The sequence below is a fragment of the Littorina saxatilis genome, linkage group LG12 (genome assembly GCF_037325665.1).
Source record: "Littorina saxatilis isolate snail1 linkage group LG12, US_GU_Lsax_2.0, whole genome shotgun sequence".
Taxonomy (NCBI): Eukaryota; Metazoa; Mollusca; class Gastropoda; order Littorinimorpha; family Littorinidae; genus Littorina; species Littorina saxatilis.
In genome coordinates this window covers 42,709,372-42,721,871 of record NC_090256.1, presented here as the reverse complement: position 1 = coordinate 42,721,871, position 12,500 = coordinate 42,709,372, and the positions used below count along the sequence as shown (strand labels likewise).

At 40.0% G+C, this 12,500-nt stretch overlaps 1 protein-coding gene and 1 long non-coding RNA gene across 2 annotated transcripts in view; both read left to right on the top strand.

Moving 5' to 3' along the window:
- The window catches only part of LOC138981989 (calcitonin gene-related peptide type 1 receptor-like), a 21,249-nt gene extending 17,541 nt beyond the window's left edge, over nucleotides 1-3,708 (top strand). Inside the window, exon 8 of the mRNA XM_070355190.1 lies at nucleotides 1-3,708. This exon is cut by the window's left edge and continues 269 nt beyond it. Within this exon, the coding sequence (XP_070211291.1) occupies nucleotides 1-22 (22 nt within the window). The 3' untranslated portion in view covers nucleotides 23-3,708.
- A 382-nt stretch (nucleotides 3,709-4,090) lies between these two features.
- LOC138981988 (uncharacterized) lies at nucleotides 4,091-9,870 on the top strand. The gene is made up of 2 exons (XR_011460753.1): nucleotides 4,091-6,165; nucleotides 6,218-9,870. It is a non-coding gene; the product is annotated as an uncharacterized lncRNA (long non-coding RNA).
- Nucleotides 9,871-12,500: the final 2,630 nt, after the last annotated feature.

The following is a 12,500-nucleotide window of genomic DNA, read 5'->3' as shown; positions in this document are numbered from 1 at the left end:
GCTCCACAACGGTTTTGTGTAAAACCGTCATCAATTCTGGACCAGGAAATAATGGAAGTATACACGTCAGGACGGATTTGTGTTAAACGGACGGCGTCGGTTCTTGAAAGGCTGCGGTTCCAGGACTAGACAAAGATGACAGTAAACACTTCATAACGGGATTGCGTAAAACGACATTGTTTCTGTCGGATGTAGCCCCAGGACCGGCAAATGAGGAAAGTATACACGCCATAACGGCTTCGTGTGAAACATTGTTACTTGTATCTGGTACGGCTCCATGATCACACACATGCTTAAATACACGTCACAACCGTTTAGTGCAAAACGTCATCGGTTTTTCTACGACTGACCCAGAACCAGAAAATGTTGAAAGTAAACACTTCACAACAAGTTTGTGTGAAACGTCAACAGTTCTTGCTAATATGGCCCCAGAACCAGACTGAATTGCTGAAAGCACTTTACAACGGGTTCGTGTTAACTGTCTCGGTTATGTTCTTTACAAGGAGGCATATGTCCGAAGACAATGAAGTATTGGAGAAACATGTTACACACCCGTTTTGTGATAAACCTCCTTGGTTGTGTTGTGACGAAGCTGCTCGCGGCGTCAGAACATGTCCGTGCAAAACGTCATCCGTTCTTTTTGCAGGGATGAGGCTTCGGTCACAACGCGAGGAAATCATGACAAGAGTGTATATATCGGAGTTGTTAAAACTTTTATCAGTTCTGTTGTGACGATCTTTACGGTTCTAAGAGTGTACAAATGCGAGAATTAATGCTTTACACTGCACGATATAGTTATTTAGATAATCACATACTGCATGATCTGGACGAAATTGATTTAGCGCACTCCAGCTTTGAATCAGCTCTTGTGGGAGCTTGTGATTAAAACCAGGAGTCAGGAAACTGATCACAATGATTGAACGTTGGATAATATCGTTTCCGGTGTACTTGCGTTTAACTTTGCACGGGAAAATGTTTGACGTTGTTTCTGGGTTGAAGGCCGTCACGTCTGGCAGGCTGTCATCGGGCTTTCTTTCACACACAAGTGATTACAGTCTTCAGTGTTTTGAACGTGATCAAGTCGGGTATCTACTGTGACGCCAGGCGTTACACAGAGAACCAAAAAGAACTCACTGCTTATCATATTCAACGTTACACACATTTTGCTGTTGTGAAGTGGTTGTCTGCAACAGTGGAACCGAAAAATTATGTATGTTTTTTTTATACAACGTAAATATATATATAAAAAAAAGGTTTTAAAAACCCGTGCAGGTAATTTTGTATGATGTCCCTGCTTTTCTGTGATCCGATCTTATTTTGCCACACCTGTCCTTTGGAAATATATCCCTATAAACTCTCTGCATTACTGACTTAACGTTCCACCACACTGACGTCATGATGCCATAACTCTGCCCCACGTTTCTCCTGGAGGAACTAACTCTAGTCTCTTGACCGGGGTTGAGCAAGAGCAGTAAGTGTGCTGGGAGCGACATCAGGACCCGGTTTCACGGACTCGCGTTGGTCACGCTGACAGTCGGACCACCGCTTCGTCAACCGACTGCCGTAGTCCGAACGCGGTGCTGGGGGAGGGCAGCACTGTAATCGGGAAACTCCCTGTGCGAAGACGCACAGTTGGCCGACTTCAAAATCTTTTTCATGTAACCCGATTTTGTCTGATAACTGCATTTCGCTCGTTCAACTGACGTTTGACCGACTGAGTGTTGCTGGCCCATAAGACCAGCCCCACAAAGAGATGGAAAAATCGTGTGCCTCTACAAATTACAATCTGATCAGAAAGTTCTTACAATCGGACAAAAATCGTGTGCCACTACAAAACACGATGTGATCAGAAAGTTCTTAAAATCGGACAAAAATCGTGGGCCACTACAAAACACAATCTGATCAGAAAGTTCTTACAATCGGACAAAACTCGTGGGCCACTACAAAACACAATCTGATCAGAAAGTTCTTACAATCGGACAAAAATCGTGTGTCACTACAAAACACGATGTGATCAGAAAGTTCTTACATTGGGACACAACATATGTGTCTGACGTAGCCCTGACCTTATTGTGCGTTCAATCAGTCGCGGCCTTGTAATATGCTTGTTTCGAGAGGGCCAGCCAAGTCGTGATGACACGAGAGATATGTCTTTGTATAGCTCTATTAAAGGCACGCTCCTTCCAGAGAAAACAGTAGTTCGGTTCACCATCTCAGATCTGATCAGGCTTTTACGTGGGATAAGACCATCCCTCCACTTGGTCACATACCAAACCGAACAGTCTGGGTGCTCTCTGTAAAAAATCATGTCAATAAGAAATTACAACTTAACTCAGCACACCAAGCAGTCAACGTGTTCATTTTTGGAATGTGGCCAGGTGAAGAGTTGGTCTTATCTGAGATGGTGAACCGAACAGTTTTCGATAGCAGGAATGTGCCTTCAAAAACAGACCAGATCCTGACTCATCATACCCCCCGCGGGTTAGGGGGAGTCCCATATTGGTTGGGGCGAGAAAGAATTTACCCGATGCTACCCAGCATGTCGTAAGAGGCGACTAACGGTTCTGTTTCTCCTTTTACCCTTGTTAAGTGTTTCTTGTATAGAATATAGTCAATGTTTGTAAAGATTTTAGTCAAGCAGTATGTAAGAAATGTTAAGTCCTTTGTACTGGAAACTTGCATTCTCCCAGTAAGGTCATATATTGTACTATGTTGCAAGCCCCTGGAGGAATTTTTTGATTAGTGCTTTTGTGAACAAGAAACAATTAACAAGTGGCTCTATCCCATCTCCCCCCTTTCCCCTATCCCATCTCCCCCCTTTCCCCGTCGCGATATAACCTTGAATGGTTGAAAACGACGTTAAACACCAAATAAATAAAGAAAGAAAGAAAGTCACTCATCATGATAACACTTTTTTTTCCTCAACATAGTGTGTCTCACCAGCAGACAGTATGTTTTTAGATTAAAATATTGTTGGTGGTACGGAATACTAGCGGCGGCCGACTTGTAACTTTCAGTAACTTCGGCCACGTGACGTCGACGGAAGAAGACAATTCATGAACCTCCAGTGCTGAAGAGTTACCAATACAATGCCGTTGGTATTCTCCATGTATCATACAATGCCGTTTCAGTGTATTATTCATGTATACCCCCCGCGGGTTAGGGGGAAGAATTTACCCGATGCTCCCCAGCATGTCGTAAGAGGCGACTAACGGATTCTGTTTCGGGCAATTCCAAAAAAAATGCTCACCTAAGCCTGAAATTCAAAATGGAATTGACGGCTTTATCACAGTACATATGCCACAAGAGATGTTACTTATACCATTCGTCGCTTGCCTCTAGTTCACTCCCCTTGCATGCCGCCATTTTGTTTTGATGTCCTTTGGGAACGCGCTAGGTGAAGTCATTTTAAGACAACTTTTAAGAATGTCATCGCGTGTGCTAATTTTTATTGTTTTGGTTTCGAAAATTAGTCAAAGTTGCTACAGAAGCCTAAAACTATCGTTTGATCTGTTTTTAAAATATCAATTGCTAATACTTTTTGAAATATATTCAAAACAAACTCAACCCCAAAATGGTGCCACGTCAGTGACGTTTTGGGTAGACTTTTTGTTTGTGGCGATGAAACGATTGGTTGATTTATATCTTATTTCGAATTTTCTTAGCTTTTAAATGGAGGAGTCCAACCATGTGATTTGAGTTTGTTTGTCCCCATTTTGTTTTTAATTTATTTTTTTTTTTTTTATTTTTTTTTTTAATTTATTTATTTATTTATTTATTTATTTATTTATTTTTTTTTTGCCAAGCACATCATCGTGGGGCTTTTAATCCATAACATGCATCCGTCTACAATGTATTTTCATTCATCCTTCAACATGTATAATAAATATGTAAATGGCAAGTATACAAGACATACAACATTAGGACCTAACCGACAGACGGACATGTAACATACCGACAATACTGATAAAAAAAAAGAGAGAGAGAGAGGAGAGAGAGAGAGAGAGAGAGAGAGAGAGAGAGCGAGAGAGAGAGAGAGAGCGAGAGAGAGAGAGAGAGAGAGAGAGAGAGAGAGAGAGAGAGAGAGAGAGAGAGAGTGCGTCACTGACGTGGCACTGTTTTGTAACGTCTATGGCACTTTGGAACCATGTGTACTTGTTACTGGTAGTTTTTCACCAATGTCCTTGTGATTTTTTGTTACGTGTTCTAACTAAGGTTAACATTGTTGTAACTGGAAAAAGCTGAGCACAAAAACGAGATCATTTGTCCGTTATCAGTTTAATTGTTAGTGCAGTTAAACCCAGAGATTTGTACGAGTTATGATCCAAACAAAATGATCAAAACGCTATTATAAATGTTTCAGGTAACTGATCATCAAAAATAATATATCATTTGAAAGGCCAAAGATTTAACTGGTTTACCTCTCAGAGATGACGCCATTAGGTTGCTACGTCATAAATGACGAGGCATCAAAATACGTCACTTTTGGGTTATGCTTCAAAACGGGGTCTTTTGTCAAGCACCATGAACAACTCCTATTCTGTAAAAGAGTGTAGCTAGGTAATGACACAAAGGAAATTTCTACAAAGGTGAAGAAAGTAACCTGAAACAAAGCTGCTACATGATTTACAATCTGACAGAAGAAAAGGGAAATCAACACTTTGGAAAAACGGAACAACTCTAAATAGCCAACAAGACGTCCGAACAGCTCTGCAAACGAAATTAATGTAGCTGCTGTATCAAAACTTAAGAACTAAGATTTAAAAGTGTACATACGAGTATATAGTGCAAGACTTAAACTTTCATATAGAACCGTTCACAGAATTCTACACAATGACCTTCAGCTTCAAAAGTTGGCCGCAAAATGGATGCCTCATTGGCTGACAGGGAAACGGAAGAAGCAACAAGTTCCTCTTGCACGCGATCTGCTTAACCGTTTTGAACCAAGTAGACCCACACTTGTGATGAATCTAGTCACTAATAATGAGACTTTGGTTTCCTTCTAGATTATTGCAAGAAAACGCAAAACAATTGGACCACAATTACGAGACGCACTACATTTGTAAGCAAGGGTTTCAAAGAAGAAACAGTGCTATTCGCTGTGTTTTGCAACCACGAAGGTCCCGTTGCTGTCGATAATGTTTTGCTAACAGAACTGTCACTGTCACATACTATGCAGGACCTTATTACCCAAAGTAACTCACGAGTTCAGCAGTTAACGACTAAACTGCGAAACCCAGACCTCCCATCTTTTCCATGACAATGCCAGCCTCCACAAAATAAGGGCCGTGCCTCCATTCCTTAAAGTCTAAATGATCCAATTTTTGCCTCACACATTCTTCGGACCTGAGTTTACTCCTTGTGACTTCTGGTTATTCCCTCTATGAAAATTAAAGCATCTGAAGGAAAAAAAACCAAAAGAAAAATCGCAACCGCCGACAAAAACAATAGTGCAGAGCGAAGTGGAGTGCACAGAAAAGTAAATCTGTGAGTGTTCGCAGTGCTGAAAGAAAATGTCATTTACACAAGAAAAGGCTGTTTCAGCACGACTAAGTCCATTGTTTGGTTCACCGCAATCTTTTTGCTACATAAGCGATGAAGAAAATGAAATAGTTTTTTCCGTAAGGTTCGCGGAGAAAGATGCTAACAATGTTTGAGTTTAGTAATGTTCAGATTTAGAATTAACGACGGTGTTATTCCGCCCTGTCATTCTCGACTAACACCAACAAATATCAAGTGGAATAGTGTGGTTCACATTTAGGATCTTGTCAAATATACATACTCATTTGTTTGACGTGAGTGTATAACGGTAGTTATATATATAAAACTGCCAGGAGGGAAAACAGCGGAGAACGTCAAAATAATGACAGCTCAAATCAAAACCGTGTGAATGACGTTTTGGAGCCAGAATCAGGAGCCGTTTATCTTTCTGAGGGTGTGTACTTGTTTGCCCGCCAAGTTTGATTGAAATATTTTCGAAAAATCAAGGCGTTGTCTGAAGTGTACAAGAAAAAAAGAATGACCTTGACCGGTGACCTTGAGTAGTGACCTTGACCCGGAATGCTTTAAATATGTTTGCTAGAGGTGTATGTTCCTTGTGTATCAATACATGTACAAAGTGTGCAATTGAAATAATTATTATACAAGTTATTCAGATGGGCAATGGTGTCCACGGACCAACGGGCGGACCAACGGACAGACGGACGGAGGGACAAAGAGCCGTATAGTGGTTCAACAATGTCCGAGAAGATCAATAATCAGTTTAAAATCGGCCGTGTTAAACTACCTATAATTATTTTAACAACAACAAAATATCACTATTGAACATTGAATTCACACGTGCCACGTCAGTGACGCTCAAGTGCCACGTCAGTGACGCTACATATTAACCTCTAGTCGCAAGGATACATTTGATATTTGCAATTGCTTTTATATATCAGAAAGTATGATATGTCTTGACTATGATCTAACAAAATCACATCATTTAGTTGGCTAATCTCAAAGAATTTTAGAATTTCGCTTAGTCAGTGAAATGCAGGTGAGCATTTTTGCCACGTCAGTGACGTTTTTCAAAACTCAAGTTAAGTACCCTTAGCTTTTTTTACCTCAACATTTTTAACCTTGGGTAGGAAGGTTGTCATGTTTGGGGAAATCTCTGCACACATTTGAGTTAATAAAATCATCATGACTATTATTTTTATGGCGAATAATGTCTGATTTTTTTGTGCGAATGCCACGTCAGTGACGCTGGAATTGCCCTTTCTCCTTTTAGTTTTACCCTTGTTAAGTGTTTCTTGTATAGAATATAGTCAATGTTTGTAAAGATTTTAGTCAAGCAGTATGTAAGAAATGTTAAGTCCTTTGTACTGGAAACTTGCATTCTCCCAGTAAGGTAATATATTGTACTACGTTGCAAGCCCCTGGAGCAAATTTTTGATTAGTGCTTTTGTGAACAAGAAACAATTGACAAGTGGTTCTATCCCATCTCCCCCCTTTCCCCGTCGCGATATAACCTTCGTGGTTGAAAACGACGTTAAACACCAAATAAAGAAAGAAAGAAAGAAAGAAATTATTCATGGATAATACGATTGAGCGTAAAGGCATTACACGAAACTCCAGTGCTGAAGGGTACAAGAACAATGTCGTAGGTATATTTCGTGTATAATACGATCGAGCGTGAAGACATTGTACGAACCACCAGTGCTAGAGAGTTACCAATACAATGCCGTTGGTATTTGTCGTGTATAATACGATTGAGCGTGAAAACATTACACAAACCTCCAGTGTTGAATGGGTACAAGAACAATGCCGTTGGTATATAATTGTTGTTTATAATATGATAAAACAAGTGTTTGATGTATGTAAACAGATTACATGAAACAGTGCCGAAGAGCTTCAAGAAGACTCTCGTTGGTATTCTTCGTGTATAATATGATGAAATGATCGTTTGATACCATGTAAACATATGGTGTACTGTACAGATGTTGCTTTAATCGGGTATGGCTAGATGTTTGTTTCCATGTCTGTGGGTAGTGCTGTTCGATAGTCTCTCCCTTTTCTCACCCCAGAACGAGAAACTGACTTTACCGTCCCATGGGTGCTGTTACCGGACTCAAATTGATTCAAACAAATATTGGTTAAAATGTTTGGTTGAATATCTTTAGCTGTGTCACATTTTAAATCATCACATCGTTGATTTGCTATGAATTGCTGTCATTCCCTAGCTACACCCTCTTTATTATTTGCTCCACTTGTTTAGCCTTTATTTTGCTGAGACATCTGAGGTATGTAGTTTTGAGACCAAGGGTAGGTTGGATGGTGTTTAGAATGGAGGAATGTTTGCAGTGCCGTGTTCGGGGCTGTGAGCAGTACGCGCCAATATTTAGCTCAGGCACCGTCGCGGCTGACGCGCCTCAGTTCTATACCTAACACTGCACCCTCATTCCAGGAAAATGCACCGCGCTGTTCTGCTCATCTGTCTGACTTTCGTCACCATCTCCAAGGCAGACTGATACGAAGAGGTGTAAGATACACCGACCCTTCAGGCTCGGGCGTTTTGAAACGCTCGTCTCCAAACTATATGGGAGACATCATGCAATCATTAATTGTCATTGTGGTCAACCGTTTACTGCAGTCGTCCGGCCAGCTATATCTAGTTTCAGGGTCGATTCTTGTTGCGCCTTCATTTGTACTCCATCTACTAAGAACAAGTCGTTACGCACGTTAAAGATAAACCGTACTTACTTTTTGATTTTTAAGAGTAAGCCAGGCGACCGGCACTGTAGATGAGTACAAGAACAATGTCATGCAGAATCCCAAAAACTAGAAAGGTATGTTATTTGAACGTTGTATTTATAACAAAACAAAATGTTACGTTCACTGATCTTCGACCCAGCGATTTTTAAGTGGACAGACAGACAGACAGACAGACAGACAGACAGACAGACAGACACTTATAATACAGAAAACCAACTTATCTGACAAATGGTGTAGAAGGTCGCTCGGAAGATACAAGCGAGATAATTTTATGCAGAATATTTGGAATACATGAGGCTGCCTCGTAGGAGGATAGTCATACGTAGAAACATAGAAATAGCAAACGCAGACGTCACTCTTCGGGGTCTGAAACGCCTGAAGAATGTACACATAGCACAAGTGACACAAAAACAACAACCACAAACTAATCTGTATCATTACGTGATAACTGATGACAGTGTCCACATTTTTTTTATATATATCTTTCTCACATTTCAAGAGAAACAAACGACTGTCAATCACGTTTTTTTTTTATAATGACTGACTGATTGATTGATTTGCTTAAATGTTTGCTTGTTCACTTATTTATTTGTTTATGTATTTGACTCAATACTCGTTTATTATTCGTTCGTATTGGCACATAAGAGAGTACACAGATTTGACAAAGAAGACTCATCGCATTAAAATTGTATGGTTTAATATAAATTTTACGTGCAGTACTGTTTAATGTGGTTGATTACAATTAAGTTATAGCTTTGCTTCAGTTTTTATATGAGCCTATTTTAGTGATGTCACACATGTGTGTCTAACTATACGGTAACCTAGTTATTTGTGTTAATGTTATTTTCTTGCTGATCACCCAATTAATATTCGATAGATGACTGGCAATTTGATTAATTTGCAGATGATGGCTTGATTAGTTAAATGGTGGGCACTGTATATGACTAGACTTTATTCATATTATTGTAAATGTATACAATGTGTGTGTGTGTGTGGGGGGGGTACGCGTGTGTGTATGTATGTGTGTGTGTGTGTGTGTGTGTGTGTGTGTGTGTGTGTGTGAGCGAGTGCGTGCGTTCGTGTGTTCGTGCATACGTACGTTCGTGTGTGTAGGCGTGTGTGTGTGTGTGTGTGTGTGTGTGTGTGTGTGTGTGTGTGTGTGTGTGTGTGTGTGTGTGTTAGAGGGAGATGGAGGAGAGAGAGAGAGATAGTTTAGTTGCAAAACTTCTTTTTTTTTATCTATCGGTGTCACACACACACACACGCACACGCACGCACGCACGGACACACGCACATAGGCACTAATGCACGCACACACACACGCACACACACACACACACACACACACACACACACACACACACACACACACACACACACACACACACACACACAGCGGTTTTGCTTTGTACAGAGAATATAGCGGCCTGAATTGTTCGCCTTTCATTGTGCGGTTGTCTGTTTGAGAAATGTTATTAAGATCTCGTATTGTCTGCGCAGGAAAAATAACACCACCATATGCTCGACCTCATGTACTAATTGTCATCTTTTCCCACAAGTTTGTATTACAATTAGTCAAATTTTGACAAAACGTTAAAGGCACAGTGGAGCTCACAGCCTTCGTTTTGCGTTTCTGTTGCAGCTGAGTGCATTTACAGTTAAAAAAAATCTTCCTATGGTAGTAAAACAAACCCAAAACTACCCAACGACGACATCTGTGAAGCTCGACAGTTGCTTGTTCACGCGAGTGCATAAATTAACCTAGTTATTACGTGGTGGTTGGTCGGAGTTCGATTCAACTGAGTGATTCCGGCCTCCATTTTGTTTTACACAAACTCATGATGACGTCTGACATAGTTTGCTAGTGACGTGTCTTTTTGTGCATGATGTGGTGATCTACCTGATCTAAATTTAGATCCAAAAATAGGTCAAGACCAGCCGGGTCCGAGTACGAAATTAATTCGTAAAAAAATCACAGTTCTTGACTCTTTGGGTGCAAGTCAATGAAACTTGGTAGTTCTTCTAACTGATAGCTGCCTGAGGTATGACTAAAAGCACCAGGGGCTCCGTGCACCTGGATTTGACAAGTTCAGTACCTTTAACATGGACTTTGAATCGAGACGCCGGTTGTGATTACCGTAAAATCCCTAGCAAACGCCCAGTATAAAATTACGTCATGTCCCACAGTGAAGTCGTTCAGTGACGTTTTTTAATGAGTGTTCAACACTTCTCTATGTTCAGCCATGCCGAAGCACAAATCCTTTACAGTGACATATGCTCGTACAAACTAAAAGCCTTTAAATATCTTGAAAACGAAGCTGCAGACAATGTTTCGGTATGTGCCCGCGAGTTTTCTTCCAGAAGAAGCTGAGAGTGGAGACGACAGTGAAGACGATGATGTTGACTTCGAAGGACTAGAATGAGCCCAGTATCATCAACCCTTCCAGATCTCCAAACAAGAGAAGAAACTGTGTTTGTGCTGACGTTAGTCCGAGAATGAGAAGAATCAAGGTCACTTGTGTTCTTTTTTATATTTAGTCAAGTTTTGACTAAATATTTTAACATCGAGGGGGAATCGAAACGAGGGTCGTGGTGTATGTGCGTGTGTGCGTGTGTGTGTGTGTGTGTGTGTAGAGCGATTCAGACTAAACTACTGGACCGATCTTTATGAAATTGGACATGAGAGTTCCTGGGTATGAAATCCCCAGACGTTTTTTTCATTTTTTTGATAAATGTCTTTGATGACGTCATATCCGGCTTTTCGTGAAAGTTGAGGCGGCACTGTCACGCCCTCATTTTTCAACCAAATTGGTTGAAATTTTGGTCAAGTAATCTTCGACGAAGCCCGGACTTCGGTATTGCATTTCAGCTTGGTGGCTTAAAAATTAATGTCATTAAAAATCTGAAAATTGTAAAAAAAAATAAAAATTTAGAAAACGATCCAAATTTACGTTTATCTTATTCTCCATCATTTGCTGATTCCAAAAACATATAAATATGTTATATTCGGATTAAAAACAAGCTCTGAAAATTAAATATATAAAAATTATTATCAAAATTAAATTGTCGAAATCAATTTAAAAACACTTTCATCTTATTCCTTGTCGGTTCCTGATTCCAAAAACATATAGATATGATATGTTTGGATTAAAAACACGCTCAGAAAGTTAAAACAAAGAGAGGTACAGAAAAGCGTGCTATCCTTCTTAGCGCAACTACTACCCCGCTCTTCTTGTCAATTTCACTGCCTTTGCCATGAGCGGTGGACTGACGATGCTACGAGTATACGGTCTTGCTGAAAAATGGCAGCTACTTGACTAAATGTGGTATTTCCGCCTTACGCGACTTGTTTATATTTAGTCAAGTTTTGACTAAATATTTTAACATCGAGGGGGAATCGAAACGAGGGTCGTGGTGTATGTGTGTCTGTCTGTGCGTGTGTGTGTGTGTGTGTGTGTGTGTGTGTGTGTGTGTGTGTGTGTGTGTGTGTGTAGAGCGATTCAGACTAAACTACTGGACCGATCTTTATGAAATTGGACATGAGAGTTCCTGGGTATGAAATCCCCGAATGTTTTTTCATTTTTTTGATAAATGTCTTTGATGACGTCATATCCGGCTTTTCGTGAAAGTTGAGGCGGCACTGTCACGCCCTCATTTTTCAACCAAATTGGTTGAAATTTTGGTCAAGTAATCTTCGACGAAGCCCGGACTTCGGTATTGCATTTCAGCTTGGTGGCTTAAAAATTAATTAATGACTTTGGTCATTAAAAATCTGAAAATTGTAAAAAAAAATACAAATTTATAAAACGATCCAAATTTACGTTTATCTTATTCTCCATCATTTGCTGATTCCAAAAACATATAAATATGTTATATTCGGATTAAAAACAAGCTCTGAAAATTAAATATATAAAAATTATTATCAAAATTAAAGTGTCCAAATCAATTTAAAAACACTTTCATCTTATTCTTTGTCGGTTCCTGATTCCAAACACATATAGATATGATATGTTTGGATTAAAAACACGCTCAGAAAGTTTAAACAAAGAGAGGTACAGAAAAGCGTGCTATCCTTCTTAGCGCAACTACTACCCCGCTCTTCTTGTCAATTTCACTGCCTATGCCGTGAGCGGTGGACTACGAGTATACGGTCTTGCTGCGTTGCATTGCGTTCAGTTTCATTCTGTGAGTTCGACAGCTACTTGACTAAATATTGTATTTTCGCCTTACGCGACTTGTTTGTT